Here is a 19938-nt window from a genome sequence, read left to right as displayed (position 1 = left end):
CTCATGTAGGGGGAAACGTTTGAATCTAACAAAAATATTACTCGGGCTGTGTCTGATTTTCTTTCAGAGCTTTAAAAACGTTTGATTTTACTCTTAGCTATTTCCTGTGTACGCATAATTGAGTTGTATTTGTCGAAAATGCTAGTCACGTGTGATTAATTAGATACGGCATCACCCTGCCGCCCGACTGCAGAATGGATCGCTCCTCAGTAGGTGGGTCTTCGCTGCGGGCAACAGAACCGAGATCAATGAACCAGGCGATTTACCGAAACTGGTCGGACGAGCCAAGGTGGGAATAAACCATCGATCAAGAGCGTGGTTTTTATTTAGCAGAAATCTGCTCAAGCACGGATTATCACTTCACTTCGAAGCTAACATTGCATTGTGCGATGTGGAAAATTTACAGCTCTCTAACCTAATATCAGCTGATTTTCAGAGTAGCTTTTTTTTTTTTTTTTTTTTATTCATCGGTCACATAACAGGAATACAGGATGATCTTCGCAAATACGGCCAACCCACTGCGAACTCCGTCATATCGAAAGCAGGTAGGTAAAGTGAGACACTGCACTGGTAATGATGATCAAGACTCCAGGATGGACTCACAGTAGATCCTTTACCTGGGACAGAATGTATCCTCTTGCTCGTGCGCGCGCGCACACGGACAGCGGCGGCGTCTCAACATCTAGCGAGCTGCCTACCTAGACAGCATTTTAGGGTGCGTTCGGCGTTTTTAAACTTTGCTTACTCGGAACGGGATTATGATGGGCAAAAATTATGCATGTATCTATGATGCCAAAAAACGCGGTTTAGGGTGGGCAGCTCGTTGTGTTTTAAGACGAGAGCGTTGCCTTTATAGCAACTGTTTTCGGTTTTGTGCGAGTTCTTTCGTAATTAGGCATTTTTGGGTGTTAATCTTATCCATTTATGTTAAGTTTATGTATTACACAACACAACTTTATCTGCACTTGCACAATGTAATATTTATAAAGTCTGTTGACGGAACTGGAAGTGTCTTTTTCCTGCTTTGGGATGCCACAAAGTGAGCCCAGAAATAGAAATGAGACTAATGAAGTGTCATTTCATTTTGCTAACACTCATTTATCACTTACATGCATGAGATATTTTCTTCAGTATATTCCTCCTGTCATATTGCACTTGTTAAGGATATCTTGCAACATCTCATTAATGTTTTTTTAAAAAGATGAATATTAGCATATTCAGTCTCAATGAGTGAAGGATGAGAGAAGCCTGTGGTGAAAGTCTGCCATGGCAACTTGTGTCAGAAGATTATTGGGTGTGTTCTGAAGAATCTCTGCTTAAATAATGTTCATGAGTTCAAGGGATACTCCACCCCAAAATGAAAATTTTGTCATTAATCACTTACCCCCATGTCGTTCCAAACCCGTAAAAGCTCTGTTCGTCTTCAGAACACAATTTAAGATATTTTGGATGAAAACCTGGAGGCCTGTGACTGTCCCATAGACTGCCAAGTAAATAGCAGTGTCAAGGTCCATGAAAGGTATGAACGTCATCGTCAGAATACTTCATCTCATGCTGTGTATGCTCTTCTGTATCATCCATGCCACAAGAATGCACTGTTTTATTTCAAATCAAAGCTAAATACATGTAGAAACAGCACATCCTTGTGGCGCGGATGATACAGAAGAGCATACGCAGCATACGGTGATATGGAGAGACAGAGTAGACCGTTGACAAAGGAATTATTGAATAAAGTCGTTATTTTTGTTTTCTTCACTTACAAAAAGTGTTCCCGTCGCTTCATATAACCCAGATTGCATGTCTGATGGCAGATGTAGTATTGTGACGACGACTTTCATACCTTTTATGGACCTTGACACTGTTATTTATTTGGCAGTCTATGGGACAGTCTCAAGCCTCCAGGTTTTCATCCAAAATATCTTAAATTATGTTCCTAAGACAACCAGAGCTTTTACGGGTTTGGAACGACATGGGGGTAAGTGATTAATGACTAAATTTTCATTTTGGGGTGGAGTATCCCTTTAATACAATGTTTTCCAGGAACAGAGGGTGTGGCCGGCAGAATTCTATTTAAACATGGCTTGTTTATACATTCCAAATCTGTAAATGTGAGAATTTATGGATGTTGCACCTACACACACACACACACACACACACACACACACACACACTCTCTGCATGAAATCACACATTTACACTTTCATTTGCATTGGCGCTCTTGTGGTGGAGCTCAGAGTGATGGCTGCGATAGAGGCAGCAGAAGTTAATGGGCTTCAGGATTTCACAGTTTATAGGAACCATATGGTCTAAGATGACTACAGCGCATAGCTCAGGACCCAAGGGACACGCCGACGTATGAGAGATGGCTTGGATATTGAATGTGACCCCCTCCTCTCTCCCTCTCCTATTGCTTTTTCAGTGTCTTAGTTACCCTTCCAATGACTTTATTTTCCCAATTAATAAAACTGGACATGCTCCCGAGTCTGTGAGTACTTTTCATACAGTACTTTAGATTTTAGTCATGAAATTGAAAAGATGGAAGCAAATGTGTGAAAATGATCAGTTCCTTCCGTCATTTGAGTCACTGAGTTCACTCCTTGAGTTCCTCAGCTGTTTTCTAATAAGTAATTCCTGTAAATCATCCCTCGTTTCTGCTTTACATGCCTCTAAATCATCCATCTGTCTCAGCATGTGATTTTCACGCTGTTGTGGAAGGAAGAGTGGCTCGATCTCTTGCCTCAGTAATTAACAGGCGCTAACAAGCTTATGGGGCCATGTCCAGTTTCACCTCAGCGCACAAGTGTGCGAGTCGCTCATGTGAAAATGGGTCAGTGTGTCAAAAACGGAGAACTCCTAATTAATCCAATAGGGTTACAGGCAGGTGTACACATACACACAGTCACATGCCCATTTATACATGTAAACAATAGTTTTAGTTAGAGCCGCTGTCTTATCGAATCACGTCTGTTGTTTTGAGGTTTTGCCGTCACTTTTGTGGTGATTCGGTCCTGTGAAAAATCACCCGCTTGATGTTTAACAGGCAGCCATTTTGTGACAGCTGGGAGAAATGGAGTCGTTTTAATGAATGACTAAGAAACAGGAAGTGAGTCAGTGATGTGGGCTGTGGTGGCCGCTGCTCAGGGTGGGCGAGAGGCCCACACATCCTGTATCCCAAAGCGCTCCTACATCATGTGATCTTTCTCTGGAAAACATTCCTTCCTCTCTGCTAAAGCAGATTTATGGATGAAAACACTACTCGCAGTATGAATGAACATGCCTCTGTGATGAATTTGGTACTGCGGTTTGGTAATGAGACTCTTGAGTCAAACTCAAACCCCAGACCAATACACAATAAGCACTAAAAGTTGGATAAAAGCATAATTTTCACTTTCATCTCACTAAATTCTCTGAACATTTTTGTTTTTTAGGAATTCATTCACAAGTAAAGTCATGGCTAAGATTTAAAATTTTAGTATGTTCCTGAAATAAAGCTATCGTATGACTTCTATAAACAGCACACCGGTCAATCGGACCACTTTTATGATACTTTTCCGTCTTGTTTGAAGCTTGAAAGCTTCCGACCCTATTCTTCATAATTGAGTGGAAAAGAGCAGCCAGCACATTCTTCAAAACATCTCTTTTTGTGATCCACTACAGAAAAAGAAACCCATATGGGTTTGGAACAACATAAGGGTGTGTAATGATGATTTCCAATTTTGTGTGAATTATCCCTTTAATCATCGCACACTGCCATGTGGCAAGTGTTGAAAGGAACTGATGCCGCATTAGGAATTTCTCCAGAGTTATATGGGCTTTCATCCAGTGAAATAATCCCAACACATTCAGCTCTGGAAGAATGCGTAGATTGGACTGATATGAGAGTTGAAGGGCCGACTGTGCCTGTAGGCATGTTTGTGCTTTGCTGTAATGTGAATTAGACTGTAGGGAGCTGTGGATGTGGGCAGACTCACTGGCGATGGCTGACTGTGTAATAATAACACCAGTTTACTACAGATAGAGTTAAAGATATCATCATGACGAATGGAGTCACCCTGCCACATTGTGTTTGAGGGGAGAGTGAGGTGGGGGTATTTTCTTTTTATGTTATTTTATGCTATTTCTTTTTAATAACTCACAGTGTTTGGTGCTGTAGAAGAAAGAGAAGTTTGTCAGTGATTTGTTTTGGAAGTCGCTATTTTTGTTTCTACCCAAAGTGTTTCAGTGCAGCCATTATGTGATGTCATCTTCTACGCATTTCCATTTGTCTGATCAATGAAATCTTTGTTCCACTCCCATGACAGCCTCCTGTTGTTCCGCCCACTCTCCCTATGGCCCCGCCCAGCCCGAGCACCAACAACAGCAGTAGCAGCAGCAGCACAACCGGCTGGGAGCAGCTCAGTAAAACAAACCTCTACATCCGCGGGTTACCACCAGGGACCACCGATCACGACCTGGTCAAACTCTGCCAGCCGTGAGTATTTGCTTTTATGTGATGACAGAGTCACCAGTGATGTCAATTAGAGTCTTGGATATACATTCAACCCAATAAACACAGTTTCTGTTCTGGGGTGAGATTCTGCAGCACAGCTGGGCTGGTGTCTGTTAACAGCTGGAACGTGTGTGATTGTCAGAATTAGGTCAAGTTATGGGATAAACCCTCATGAGCCCCTGTCTACCCCACAAACATCCACCACCAGCTTTTTCAAGATTTTACTCATGCCAGTGATATCATAACCTGTCACATAATCTAATTTTAAGGTTGAAAGGAACATGAAATGGTGTTCACAATCAATGTTACTAACACATTAACCAAGAACTTTATTTTATCAATTACACTGCGCTAGACATGGTATCCCACAATGCAGTGCCTGAATTCATTTTGCATTTCCTTTCTGGTGAATTTCCCAAATAAGTGATGTCTTTCTATACTCATTAGCTCAACAGACTACCTATAGATATTTCATACAAAATTTGATTAAACAGATTTTTTTTTAAGACAGCCTACAATACGGTGGCCGACAAGTGCAAAACAGATTACAATTCTGAAAACAAAATAACAAATTACAAACGCAAATCTAAAAAGCAAAATAACAATTCAGAAAACATTATAACAAGTCAGAAAACACAACGACAAATCAGAGAAACCGGAAGAGGTAGGTATAGTTTGAGACAGCGCCATTGGTTTGGGATTACTCACCGCTGACTGGACGAGACATCTGTCAATCAACGTATACAGAAAGAACCAGCCGAAAAACAGCAGAGTCATGGTAGAAAGTTCGGAGATGGTCTTAAAGTAGCTGAGTTTAAATGTATTGTATGAATTGCTCTTACTATGGAAATAAACATACAGAGTGTATATTTACACTTTGTGCAAATAACCTGCCTTATTGGCAGTAACTCCGCTCTCCAACGTGTTGAGTTTAATAGTGGCTGAAATTAATCAGCTCCAGGTGGTTAAGTGTGTGCCCTTGGCTTCTTGACACGATTGACCCGGGTTCGATCCCACCTTTTGCCGAACTTTTTTTTCTCCCGTTGTGTTTTCTGACTTGTTATTTTGTTTTCGAATTTGTCATTGTGTTTTCTGACTTGTTATTGTTTCAAGAATTGTAATCTGTTTTGCACTTGTTGTTCACCGTACTACAATGATATTCAATTATTTTACTTCTACAATCTTTCTGAGTAAAGCGGGATGTTCAGCCAAAGAAAAAAAAAAGAAACATGAAAAATGTGCATTGCTACCCGAATGGAGAATGTTGGTGGGTAAAAATAAGAGGTACTGGTGACATCCGCTGAAAAAGGATAGCCATTTCAGAGGCGGAGCAAGTAAGGATTACAGAGACAAATATATTTTTGTTTGGAATAATATGTGCTGATGAATCATTTAAAAATTGTAAGCCATGAACCAAACCAACCAGCTACGACTTGAATTACAACATTACAAACTTTGATTCGAAACTTTGATCTACAAGGTGAAATATAAAACTTGCTTTAAAGATGTTGATTATGTATAAAAAAAAAATATATATATTTTATGTATATTTCAAAATATGCATATGTATACAAATATAAGTGGTTTGAGAGTGTAGGGAGACTGACTTAATTACATCATGCTCAGCTTTTTATAGGAGTGCCAAAACGTTCTTTAGCGCGTTTCACTCGTCATAATTCTCTGATTGTAGGAGATTTATTTGCATAATAATGGGTAATGTACTTTTCCACCAGGAACTCTCCTGTTGGACATGATTATTAAAAAAAAAAAAGTTAAAATAATGTAATAAAAAAGCATATACCATCGATTAACAACCTTGAAACTCACAGTAGATCCGTCTTTAACAATTTTTTGGTCACACTTTATTTTAAGGTCCAGTTCTCACTATTAACTAACTATTAACTATGACCTCAATAAACTCCTAATTTGCTTATTAATAGTAAATAAGGTAGTTGTTATGTTTAGGTATAGGGTCGGATAAAGGATGTAGAATATGGTTATGCAGAATATGTGCTTAATAAGTACTAATAAACAGCCATTATGCTAGCAATATGCATTCTAATAAGGGACTTGCAGTTTTAAAAGAATTAGATTGCATTTGTTGATTTTCTCTGTATAAACTAGACACTTTTATGAGTGAGTGAGTAATATTTTTAACGTCAATTGTCGGTTATCCATATCAAGGCTTTCTCCTCTGGTTGTTCTACATAGATAGGTTTTTCCCTCTCACCCTCTAAAGCTCATAACACACACACACACACACACACACACACACACACACACAAATGAGTGTTTGTTTGAGATCCGTTGGTTCATAACAGCTGCTCTGCCTGTAGTAGTAGGCCAGCAGCTATGATTCAGCAGTTACTGGAGCAGGAAAAGTCGCAAGTCGATCGGATCTGCAGATGTTGTCAGGGTTTTCATTTCCAAACATTGGTGCGTCACTTAGTTCCCTAAAATAATGCATTACTAATTTCATCCTGCTGAACACAATGGAATATTTGGTAATGCTATTACGAACCTCCATATGAGTTGTCATGTAGACTTTCGTACAAACATATGTGCATGCGTGTGTGTTTATATCCACGTGAGAGTGCTTGTTTGTTCAAAGATGTCCTGATCCCGTGTGTATTCCTTTCAAACATTCCCACTGTGGGTTAATTTACCCCTAGCTGCCCCCGGGAGACCAGTCATCGCCATGGTATTCCCTCAAATTGATTGTAAATAGTCAGATGGGGGGGGGGGGGTGGGGCTTGTATTCTGGTTAAAATTGAAGCTGAGGTCATATGTACATTATAACTAGATGCAGTACTACAGACTTCACTCTTATGATCACAACCGTGTATTTTGGTTGAAACCATGAGGAATGTGTCAGTTCAGCTTTGAGGTATTGCGGTGACATCGTAACCTCGCTTTCCGGAGCCGTTTTAATCACAGAGAGTGACCGTTCAGGGCAGAGCCGTGGATTGATTTGCCTTGATCCGCATCAGGCTGAAAAACAGCGTCGCTCTGGGAGCTGCTGCCGGTGGGGGCAGGAAATGGGGCCTCCCCGCTGGAGCCCATGGGTCAAGGCCAAGGTCGCACAGCCCTCTGGCACATGGAGTCTTGTGATCTGTGTGTGAAATGTGATTGGCTCTGCTTTTCCCTCCCTTGCGACACGGCCGAGGACATGCCCCAAAATGTTTTTTAGTTTCTGCTTGTGCAGCTCTGCTAAACGTCACACTGAATAAATATTTATTCATCTTCAAGCCAGAGTTGTAAAGTTTTAATGGCACAGGAAAAGGATTAAAAATATATAAGCGTATTTAAATTTCAGCCCTCGGTGAAGGTGAATGAAAAACAGCCCTTTCCCAGTCAGCACTACTGTCACCGCTCTTTCCAGCACACCCTTCCTGAGAGAGACGCCTATAAATCTAAGCCAGCATCTGAATACATTTATTTTTTTAGTCTACATCTGTGACAGTAAAGGCATTTATAATTTTACAAAGTATTTCTGCTTCAAGTAAATGCTGTTCTTTTGATTATTCTATTCATCAAGTAATCCTGAAAAAATGTTTCATGGTTTCCACAAAAAAATATTAAGCAGCACAACTGTTTTCAACATTGATAATAATAAGAAGAAATGATTCTTGAGCAGCAAATTTAAATTGTAACTATATTTCACTATATTACTAATTTTACTGTATTTTCGGATTAAATAAATGCAGATTTGGTGAGGCTTATTTCAAAAAAATATATATAAAAAAAATTACAACCCCAAACATTTAGATGATAATTCAGTTTGTGTTCTTGATGTTTTATTGAGGAGATTGTATGAGAGATTTGGGTTCGAGTCCCATGTTTTGTCGAATTCAAAAATTAGTTTTTTCATTTTTCAATGAAAAATTGGTGGAATCCCGAATAATAAAGAAAACATTGACTGTGTTCACAGTAGCATTATAATATACTATTCATACTGTTTCTGCAATAGGAAAAATGTGTATTTTTCATACTGGTATATATATGTCTTGTATGCATTGAATGCTCATATGACCTACAACATTTGTCAAATGTAAACGGCACTGGGTACGGTATCCCGTAATGCTTAATTTTCATTTTTTAGTGTCACATGTAAGCCAGATAAATAAAACATTTTGTTATTTTAAACATTTTATTGTCAAATGTGTTATTCAAAATGTAATGGCAAATATAAAATACTGGACACAACATTGTGAATGACATGTAGAGCGTGATGATGTCATGTGCACAACAATGTAGCATAGTGCTGTTTGAAATGTTAATAGAATTATTTGTATAATATAATTTGTACATACTATTTTTGAAATGGTGTATAAAATTGTATGAAATTGAATGCAGAGATAATCATTCACCAGTGTTTATACCATGTTCACCGCACTATTAATGACGAGTTACTTTTCTAACTCTCACACACACATGCACGCTAGACAAGCGTTTCGTTTGAACCATATTGATTTGTGTGCTGTAATAACAGGTTTCTCATGGACACTCCATAAATAGCAGCTCAATCCTCGTCTGTCACACCTGGGCTGTCGGCATCAAGTGTCTGTCGATGACTCTGTCACAAGGGACTCTTTGTTTCTGAATTAAATACACCTCAAACAGACATTGAGAGCTCTTTTAGGTGGTGTTATTTTTTTCTCAGCACAGGGATTATGGTAGATCTTGTGTTTCATGTCCTGCAGGTCATGAATTCCTGTGCTGTTGTGTCATTTAACACATTGACTGACTCGTGATCTGAGCCTGTGCTAACTTCTCTCTTTTTCTCTGCAAGCAGATATGGTAAAATTGTTTCCACCAAAGCCATTCTTGACAAGACTACAAGCAAATGCAAAGGTTTGTCATGTTATTTTATTCTTACACTTCTTACACTTTTTATTCCTATGTATATATATATATATATATATATATATATATAGATATAGATATATATATATATATAATTTTTTTTTTTTTTTTTTTTTTTCAAGTGTAACAAAGTTCCTTTGTGAAAGTACCCTAGTAATACCATGTTTCTTTGACACATTAATTGGTTAATTGGTATTACCATGGTATTCTTCTGAGGATACCATGGTATTCTTCTGAAGTTTGGGGTCATTGAGATTTTGAAATAAGTCTCTTATGCTCACCAAGGCTGCATTTTATTTAATTAATAAACAGTGAAAACAGTAAGACTGTGAAATACAATTACAATTTAAAATAACTGTTTTCTATTTTAATATATTTTAAAATGTAATTTAATTCTCTGAATTTTCAGCAGCCATTACAGTAGTCTTCAGTGTCATATGATCCTGCAGAAATCATTCTAATATGTTACATTTTTAATATCTAATATTTAAACATCTGATATTTTACATTTTTGATTATTAGGATTATTTGATGAATAGAAAATTTAAAAGAACAACATTTATTTGAAATATAAATCTTTTTTTAAAATGTCTCTACTGTCACTTTTGATAATTTTTAGTGTCTTTGCAAAATAAAAAGTATTAAATTCTCATCTGTGAATGGAATGTATTGTTTACACATTGAAGAAAATAAAAAGTATGAATCATAAAAAAAGCATTTAATTCTTAAAAAAATAAATAAATACAAAAGAAAAAGAAAAAACAACAACAAAAAATATAAAATCTTACCCTAACTTTTAATGAGTAGTGTAAACACCATGGTACATGAATATGATAATAATTTGATAATATTGTATATGTCTAAGTACTATCATTTTATCACAATATCATCACTAACAGATTTTAAAAACCACTTACAAATTGTGACCCTGGTAACGTGGTGGTGTGACGTGAGAGTTGTTATTTAAAGATGAGTGTTTGGTCTAGTGGTTAGTTGCAGATTAGATAGTGTGTGTGTGTGTGTGTGGTAATGCATTGTGTTTTCTTCGTAGGATATGGTTTTGTGGATTTTGACAGTCCCGTGTCTGCACAAAAAGCCGTCGCAGCACTGAAGACCAATGGAGTTCAGGCTCAAATGGCCAAGGTGAGTCATCCACTGATGACATCACTTCCTTTTCCCAAGTAGCTGGTTCATGACCTGTCTGTTAGGACGATTCAGGAAATGAATGAATTGAGCTATTAAAATTTAACCTCTGGTGTCTTTTCATGTGCATTTCTCCCTCGTTTCCTTTCGTCCTTTCCTCGTCTTGACACACACACACACACACACACACACACACACACACACACACACACACACACACACACACACACACACACACATTTCCTGTGTATCTTTGTTCCTCAGAAAAGTGTGTAACAATCCTGCAGTAACCTTCTCCTAGGTTCTGCTGGGCGTTTCTGCCTGCATCTTCAATTTTTAATCTGCCCTCTTTTTCCTCTTCCTCCCTACTGTCAGCATATTAGTCTTCCACTTCCCCGTTACTGGTGTGTGTGTGTGTGTGTGTGTGTGTGTGTGTGTACTGTGCAAACATGTTTGACGTATACATGTTGAGGAATGCTGACGTCTTATCTTGGCCCGCCTTCATTTCTGCTGAGGCATCTAGAACATCGAGCTGAGATTCTGCCTTCAGCCAATCAAACGTCAGATTGTAGTGTATCGTGTGTCCTTGTTAGCTGAGAGACGAGTACTGTGTATTGTGGCTTCACAAAGTCCTCAAGCACCACATCACAGCACAGACAGAGAGTATAAACCGCCTGCAGGTCTCACCTTTGCAACACTAAACATCTGAATACAATGGAAAAAATGAATGAATGGATGGTGTTGCTTTATAGTTGTAGCAGAGGAATTATAGGAATAGAAGAGGAATGTTATATCTGCTCAATCCTATCTCAAGTTCAAGTGCACAAGACATTTTCAGGTTTCTGAGTATAAGCTTATTCAGAAAACTTGCTTCTTATTTAATTGAACTGCAGGGAATGATATGAATGAATACATTGGTAATGTTAGCTAAAATAACAGGTTAATCAGCTAGTCATATGCTAAATTAACAGGCTAATTTCACACTAGCATCCCTTATGAAAATTAACCATTGTTTTACTACAAATAAAACCAATAAAACCTATTTTATTACTATTTTATTTTTGTTACTATAGTCAAACCATAACCACAAATTACACATGCTTTTGCTGTATAGTTTAACCATGCTATTTGTAGTAAAACTGTGGTTATACAAATGGTAATCAATACGCCAAAAAACACGGTTATTACACTTTTACTATAATTAAACCCTGGGATGCTGATCACCTAGCCCTGTAATAGCTTGTAAATTAACTAGGAAGAAAACAATGAAAAATGATCATTTGACCATTTATAGTTATAGTAATATACTGTGATATGTGACATCATTTAAATACATTAACTTCTTGTCAAGGTTAACACTAAATACACTGATTTTCTGTCATCTTTTAGGGCACAGATAGCTAAGCTAGCATGCTAATCAGTCAGAATGACAATGGTTTAATTTGACCATTTACAGTTTCTTTAATATAATTTGATATATGACGTAATTTGAATACATTATGGTTAGGAATATATACATCACAAAATGGTTTTCTATCTTTTTTCATTTTTAAGGATCCAAATTAATCAGTAACGGATAGCTATGATAAGCTTGCAGGTCAGCCATTTAACCGAAGCTAGCAGGCTAATCAGGCAAAGGTTAGCTTTTAAGCTAACTGGAAGAAAAAAAATAATATGGCAAATATTTAATTTGACTATTTATACTTTCTTTAATATAATGTGATATAATTGATTACATATCAGCATGTTAAGCTGACAGGCTAATCGGCTAGCAGTATGCAAAAGTTCGTTTTTAAGCTAACTGAAAAAACATATGACAAATGTTGCATTTGACCATTTGTAGTTTCTTTAATGTGATGTATGAAGTCATTGAAGTCATGAACAGCAGTATGCTAAGCTAGCAGGCTAATCAGTTTGCAGTATGCTACATAAACAGTATGTTCGCTTACAAGCTACATAGAACAACAAATGTTTACTCTGACCATTGACATGAAGTACATTTAAAATTATGTCACTGGACTCGGTCAGACCTCACAGTGACTTTTATCAGCTGAATAGACACATGAAGGGGGCTTATAATCCCTGTAATACTGTGCCAACTTTTCTGAATACAGCAACAGGAGCAGGACCCGACTAACTTGTACCTGTCCAACCTGCCCATGTCCATGGATGAGCAGGAGCTGGAGAACCTCCTCAAACCGTTCGGACAGGTCGTCTCCACCCGAATCCTCCGCGACACTAACGGAGTCAGTCGGGGAGTGGGCTTTGCCAGGTCAGTGAGATTTGGGTAATAATTTTGTGTGTGTGCGCCTATGTTCACATGTCACACAGGGTCAGAGATACACTCTTTGTGTGTGTGGATGTGTTGAGAAATGTTCTCTCTTTCTCTCGCTCTATTTTAGATGGAATCTACAGAGAAGTGTGATGCCGTGATCTCTCACTTCAATGGGAAGTTCATTAAGTCCTCCTCTGGGATGCTGGGTGAGTGTTCAGCACTATATTCTTGTGGTATTCTCTATAATGCATATATATAGTCTATATGAGGGCTAGAGACTATAGTCTGTGGTGTACTATGAATGAAATTTGAATGGTGTGTGTGTGTGTGTGTGTGTGTGTGTGTGTGTGTGTGTGTGTGTGTGTTACAGGTGCATCAGAGCCTTTGCTGTGTAAGTTTGCTGACGGCGGGCAGAAGAAGAGACAGAGTCAGGCTAAATACGTCCCCAATGGACGAACCTGGACTCGAGACGCCGAGGTGAGACTAGTAAGTCCTGTTTATAATTGTGTGTGTTTGTTTTTTTTTGTGTGTGTGTGTGTGTTTTTGTTTTGTTTTTTCGGCAGGTGAATGGGTGTGTATTTGTGGCTTGAGGTGTAATGAGCCATTCCTACATGACATCATATGTCACACTTTGTTTGGTTTCCAACCATTGTTCTATAATTAAATGAACATATTTTAACTGTAAATTGTAAAGTAAATCTGCCTTTATGATGTGTATGAAACCAGAAATGCTCCATGTTTCTTTTACTTTCTTTAGAGCGGAATGACGTTGACCTATGACCCCAATACCGCACTTCAGAATGGGTAAGAACAGTTTGAAAATGTCTTAAATTGATCGTTTATTAATTGTTGTGTTAATTTCGTTAACGGAAAGTATTAAGAAAAATGTTTGTTGACGAGCTTTTTTCCCATGACTAAGACGAGATGATGATGAGGAGTGAACCATGACTATATCAACATGTAATATCGCTGATGATAAAAGATGAGACTAAAATGTATTTTAAAAAATAAAAACTATACCAAAATTTCTTTTAATTTCGGCAAAAAAAAAAAGGAGACACAATATTATTGTGGAGCTTTCATGTGTGCGGTTGCCAGATACCAAGAGTTCAAATCCGAAAATCAGAGCTACTCTGTTAAAAGGAGACATTTTCTGCCTGGTGTTTAGCTTATTTTTTGCAATCTGGCAACCATGTGCACACGCTCACTTTTCATTGTGGAAGCGCCGACTATTATAATCATATCTAAGTCTTTGATGTTCATTTATTTATTAAATAGCCTATACTTAATCAGTACACTAGATGAGGTCAAATAAAATGTGTATGAATCCACATTCTATTGATTTGTGCTTATTGGTGAAAGTGCAATACCTGAAATGTGTTTTTTTATCAGTTTAACTATTATACAGCATGACAAAAAATATTATACAGCATGACAAAAATTATTGACTTAAACTAGACTAAAATGCTTAAACATTTAATTGACTAAAACTTGACTAAACAAAAACAGGACAAGGTTGACTAAATATGATAATAACTAAAGTACATTTGACACAAGACTAAGACTAGTTTAAAAGAGCATGACTAAATTAAAAATGGCTGACAAAATTAACACTAATGTATTGTTTACCATATTCTGTGGAGTACTGCATGTAATATGCAGAAAATATAATTATCAGGGCCACAAATGAAAAAAATTTCTAGTTTTAGTTAACTAGTGGTCATGTCGTACTAATCCATTCCCTTATTTTAGTTAAATCCTGGCCTTTAACTAAAACCAAACCAAAAACTGAAACTAAAATCTAATGCTCTGAAATAAAGACAAAGTCATGTGAGCATACTACATTCTAAAAGGAAATATGCTGCCTACATAGACAGCTGCCTACTAGTTGACCTTAGCATGTTGCTAAGCTAATGGAGCTTTTCTCTAATATACATAAAACACAATAATAGTGGGTAATATGGTTCATTATTAATTATACAGAACTATTTTAATAGATTCTCTTTGGTACTGAATGAAATTGAAGCGTACTTATAACATTTCACGACAACTTCATTATTTTGAGTGAATATTTCAATGAGCCAGTTCCAATGCATTCTAGGATTGCCTTCCCCACAATGAAACTCAGATGTTTTAAGTCCGTTGTGTAATTGCCATTAAAGAATTAAAATGATGTGCAAATGTCATGTAGACACTTAAAACACTCTATCCTGATGCTACAGGTACTACCCCGCTCCTTATGCCATGGGGAACCGGTTAATGACTCAGCCAGGAGTGTCTCCATACATCTCTCCCATCTCTACATACCAGGTACTGCTCTTCATCATCTGATCTCGATGTGTTGATGTGAGTATTTCTGACCAGAACCTGCTTCCCTGCTAACATCTGTGTTTGTGTCTCCAGGTACAGAATCCTTCATGGATGCCACATCAACCTTACATCATGCAACACCCGGTATGGGCCAAATTTTTCTTTACTTTTCTTTTCTTTTCTCTCTGTATATCTCCTTTGATTCGCAACTCCTTCCAAACAGGAGATGACTCACAAACAATGCCGCTTACGTTAGTCAGAAAGATGAGTGTGTGGGCAGAATTTCTGTTATTTAGTGCAGATGTATATTTATAGCTAGATTTCTCTGCAGTTGCCAAATATGATTGTTGCGCTCTGATTTTTTTTGACTCAGGGAGCCGTTCTGTCGCCCTCTATGGAGCATCCCATGTCACTGCAGCCGTCCGCTATGTTGGCACCCCTCACCCAGCAGATGGGCCATCTTTCTCTGGGCGGCACTGCAACCGTATGATCCTCTCACAGATTGCACTAATATATGGCACAAGCGTATATGCTAATTAATAAGTAATATTAACACCTGTGTTTTTAATAAACTCACATCATTCTGCTTTGCTGCAGTTTATTCCTGCCAACACAGCGATGCCAGGAGCCTACATCCCTCAATATGCCCACATTCAGCCCGCTGCCATCCCTCCTGAGGTCTGTCCCACACCTAGGCTATCAATGACATTTATACCACGGGCTGCTATAGTCTTCTGAACTGTCTAGATGTCGGTACAGTTCTTGCTTAAAAAGCTTTTCTTGTTTTCAGAGAATTTATCTGAAGTTTATTTTTATTACCAGACTGGGCTCTTTTTTTTAATTTATTAAATTCTATGTATAAACCTTGTTCAGTTCTTCGTATTTCCAATAAAAAGAGGTTGGTGAGGTTTTTTTAAATGTCTTTGATTCAGTTTTTTCTCCCTGAGGTTACATTTATTATAAATTCAAAAGTAGACCAAAAAAAAAAAATTTTTTTTAATATTTTATCAATATAATTTAAAATGTTATTCCTTATATAACAAAGCTGAATTTTTAGTCTTCAATGTGACGTGATCCTTCAGTGATCATTCTGACTGGTGCTAAAGAAACATTTCTTATTGTTTTTCAGGATTTTTTGATGAATATAAAGTTCAAAAGAACAGCATTTATTTAAAATATAATTTTTATGTAACATTGTCTTTACTGTATCTTTTGATCAATTTAATGCATTCTTGCTGAATAAAAAAAAACACCTCAAACTTGTAAATGGTAATGTACTGTATACTGGAAATATTTATTATATTATATTATATTATATTATATTATATTATATTATATTATATTATATTATATTATATTATATTATATTATATTATATTATATTATATTGTATTGTATTGTATTGTATTGGAAAATGATAAATATTAAGACCGATTACTAAGACTTTGTTTAGGAAAAATTCTCTTAATATCACACACAGTTTTGCCTCAAGCAGATTGATCTTGTTTTGAGTATATTTACATATATTTATCTGAAAACCGCACAAAATGAAATATTTTTGTATATTTGGTCAATGAAATTCCGATTTATAATTTCTGCCTGTGGTCTTTTCAGCAGGAAAACTGTGTACAGGCACAAGATGTGTCCTCTTCGGATCCTTCATCGTACCCTTTCCAACCAAACAAGCAATAAAACGGTATTTAATGATCATGTTTTTATTCTTGTGGGGGTCGGTGTTCTGTTTAATCACCCTCATGTTTTGCAAAATCCATATGATTTCCTTTCTTATTTCAATACAAAAGGAGAAGCTGTAGAATGTTGACAGTGCTCTTTTCTGTATAATAAAAGTCAATGTTGAGCTCCATAAATGACAAAAAATTTGAATCACCATTAATATGCCACTTGCAGTGTTTGATTAATGCTGTTTTTCTGTTACAGGTTTACCGTCTGACGTCAGAACCAGACACAGTCTGCTGAGTGTTACTACCGTAACAACATTTGCTTTCTTTAAGAGGAAGTGACATCAAAGAGGAAATAACGCTCATGCAAGGGTTGCAGAAAATATGTCCATGATTTAATCAACTGCTTAGAAGAAATCAACAAAAAACCTCAGAAAACAGACATTTTCTCCAACAAACCAAGACGAGGCAATATTACACCAACTGTGGACAACGGAATGGGAGCAGAGTTTTATTTTGCTAGAAAAAGGAAGGAGAAGATGACAAATGCTTATTTTTTACCAAGAACTATTAACACAGACTATGTCTGTGAGTAACACTGAGTGATGATGATGATGGTGATGACACCTTTCGATGCATGACTTTTTTTTAAGTATGTTTTTATTGACTGTTTCTCAAACAGACAAAAGAAAAAAAAAATTGCGGTTGCAGTTGAAATGAAGAGGTTTCTGTTTGGTTTTTTGGTCTTCCACTCTTTGCCTTTTTAGTAGTTAAGAAATGTACCTTTTAAATAAGGTGGGTGGGGTTTAGAATGATGCAATGCTTGCTGGCTATTGCTCCATGCTCCTGTCTTTCAAAGCAAAGGCTTTCCTGTTTCCTTTTATTAATGTTGCTCTGAATCAAACATGTTTGTTTCAGGCATCGTGTGTCTGTTGTGGAAGAATCTTCTTTCCATTGAATCCATGTGTAAAGTCTTTCAGTAGATGTAGAAGTGGATGTTGAGATGCGGGTGGGCGGGGTTTAGTGGGAGGTGGGGTATGAGTGGGCGGGGTCAAGCTAGATGAGGTATGTGGGTGGGGCTAATAAAAGGGATATTGTGGATTTGGGAAAGCTGACATTGTTCCTTCTGTTCACAGGATGATTGCAATTTTATTTTCAGTGCCATTTTTATTTATTGTATCTTTGTTTGCTCTTTTTTTTAACACAATACATCAGGATTTTGTTTGATGCTCAGAAAAAAGGTAGAAGTGCAATGTTTCTTTAGGTAGAAAGCAAGAAATCTATAAATTTAACCAAACTGAACTGAAATATTGGTAATGGCATTCGTTTTGTAAATTAAACCTACATTTGAGGCCTAACAGATAAATTTATAGACATATGATAGCACAGTTTTGCATAAATACGTTCCACAGCGGTTCTGATTAAGTAATGAAATTAAACATTCGTCCTTACGATTTAATAAATAAATAAACATGCAACTTCAAGGCAACTATGACACTTTCCACCGAAGACCTTTTCTTCCTACTATTGAACACATTAGTATGGACTACTTCAATGGGTTTTGATCAAACTGAATGGTAGTTTGTGTCTTTTTTTCATCAATCTTGGCTCTCAGCTTTAATCTAGTTTGCGTTAGTATGGACACATGAACATCTCTAAGCAGTTGGACAGAAGTAAGACTTGATCATAACACGGTTGTAAACAAGCCTTTCATCTGTCTGTAATACAGTTAGTTAAGCAGATTTCTGTGTGTCTGTGTTTGGTTGTGAATTTAGATGTCCAGGTCAGCTTGGCCTTTGATCTACCTCAGAGTTGTATCTGTTGTCTGATTGGTCGGGCTGCAGGTCTATCCTGTCCAATCAGATGTAAAAGCGCCGGCTCAGGAGCCTGGTGTCATGCAGAACTTCATCTTTAATGCGTCTATTTGTCCTCCTCTTTAATGAAACATCTATGTTTTGTATCTGTATGTCTTTCTGTTGGTTTTACTGGTTTTTTTTTACATTGCATTGTGTTGTTTTGAGCTTGATTGTGTGGAGAATTTCTTTGTTCTTCTTTTTGTCCATTTTCTTCCTTATATTATTCCTGCATTTGTTTGGTATTTTTACAAAAATCCACATAAACTACCTTCTCTAGAATTTTTTTTCAGTTTGCTGTAGCCTCCCCATGTTTAGAGGCCTAATCTGAAGAACCAAAGTGAAATATTATCAGTGACTAACGTGTGTCAAAAAGCAGCACATCGTAGTTTCATCACTGGAGAGATACAGTGTCTTTATTTCAGATGTCAAAAACAGCAATCATTCACATAAACACAGGACTGTTGTTAAAATACTGCTTTTTTTAAATTGTTTTATTGAACACCTGCCACTTGCACGTCCAGAATTAGTTTTTTTTTTTATTTCTTTTTTTTCTGTTGTGAAAAGAAAAGATCTTTGAATTAAAAGAGCTCAAACCTGTGTTTTTGGGTTTGGTTTGTAATCCTATGAAGTTTTTTTTTTTGTTTTTTTTTCGGAACAGGTAATTAATTTCACAGTGACATGCTTATCTACAAACAGCAATTCTGTAGGATTTTCTTGATTGTCTTGAATTAAGAATTTGAGACATTACAAAGAAAATATTTGCCATTTCATTTTGCAGCAGCTTTACACTCAAAAACAGATTTATCTATTTGTTATTATTATTTGTTACCATTATATGTTATTAATTAGATTAGACCTAATTATTAAATCAGACTTCCAAACCATCTTTCAAACAATGCCTTTACCCAAATACATATTGATAAACCTATAATAATAATATAATATAATATAATTGTATAGTATTTGAAAGCTGACAGGACAGACTTCGGGAAATTGCATTCAAGGCATTCACTGGTGCGTATCACCGCAAATCTGTTTATATTTTTATGATTAATACATATTTTATACTTAAAAATCCTGGTTTTTGCCATAATCTTATGTACAACTGAATTCTTTAGCTGACAGGATCCCCGTTGATGAGGTCTTTGTAATGCCAGCCTGCAGGGTTTTATCCATAAAGCCAACAGATTATGTCGGTCTTTTTCATGCCATGTGGTTTAAATATTCAAATTTGTCTCGTGCCCCCATTCAATACATCTCTTTCATTTACAAACTAAACATAATCACCATTTGCTAAGTAAAATATTAGGTAGTAGTTTT

At 36.8% G+C, this 19938-nt stretch overlaps 1 protein-coding gene across 3 annotated transcripts; it reads left to right on the top strand.

Moving 5' to 3' along the window:
• Positions 1-223: 223 nt before the first annotated feature.
• On the top strand, positions 224-19215 carry LOC109070868 (RNA-binding motif, single-stranded-interacting protein 1-like). Of its 3 annotated transcripts, none has more exons than XM_042766159.1 (14): positions 224-545; positions 4302-4471; positions 9285-9343; positions 10407-10498; positions 12613-12770; positions 12900-12979; positions 13144-13259; positions 13531-13577; positions 14996-15083; positions 15177-15227; positions 15457-15567; positions 15681-15761; positions 16701-16779; positions 17022-19215. In XM_042766159.1, the coding sequence occupies exons 1-13, from the start codon at positions 492-494 to the stop codon at positions 16773-16775; spliced, it is 1182 nt and encodes a 393-aa protein (XP_042622093.1). In that variant the 5' UTR covers positions 224-491; the 3' UTR covers positions 16776-16779; positions 17022-19215. The 3 variants fall into 3 exon arrangements, with proteins under 3 accessions (XP_042622093.1, XP_042622094.1, XP_042622092.1); XM_042766160.1 differs by having other exon boundaries at positions 225-545; positions 13144-13250; positions 16698-16779; XM_042766158.1 differs by having other exon boundaries at positions 225-545; positions 16698-16779.
• Positions 19216-19938: the final 723 nt, after the last annotated feature.

Source organism: Cyprinus carpio, chromosome A11 (assembly GCF_018340385.1).
Source record: "Cyprinus carpio isolate SPL01 chromosome A11, ASM1834038v1, whole genome shotgun sequence".
NCBI lineage: Eukaryota > Metazoa > Chordata > Actinopteri > Cypriniformes > Cyprinidae > Cyprinus > Cyprinus carpio.
This window is presented reverse-complemented; position numbering and strand designations above follow the sequence as displayed.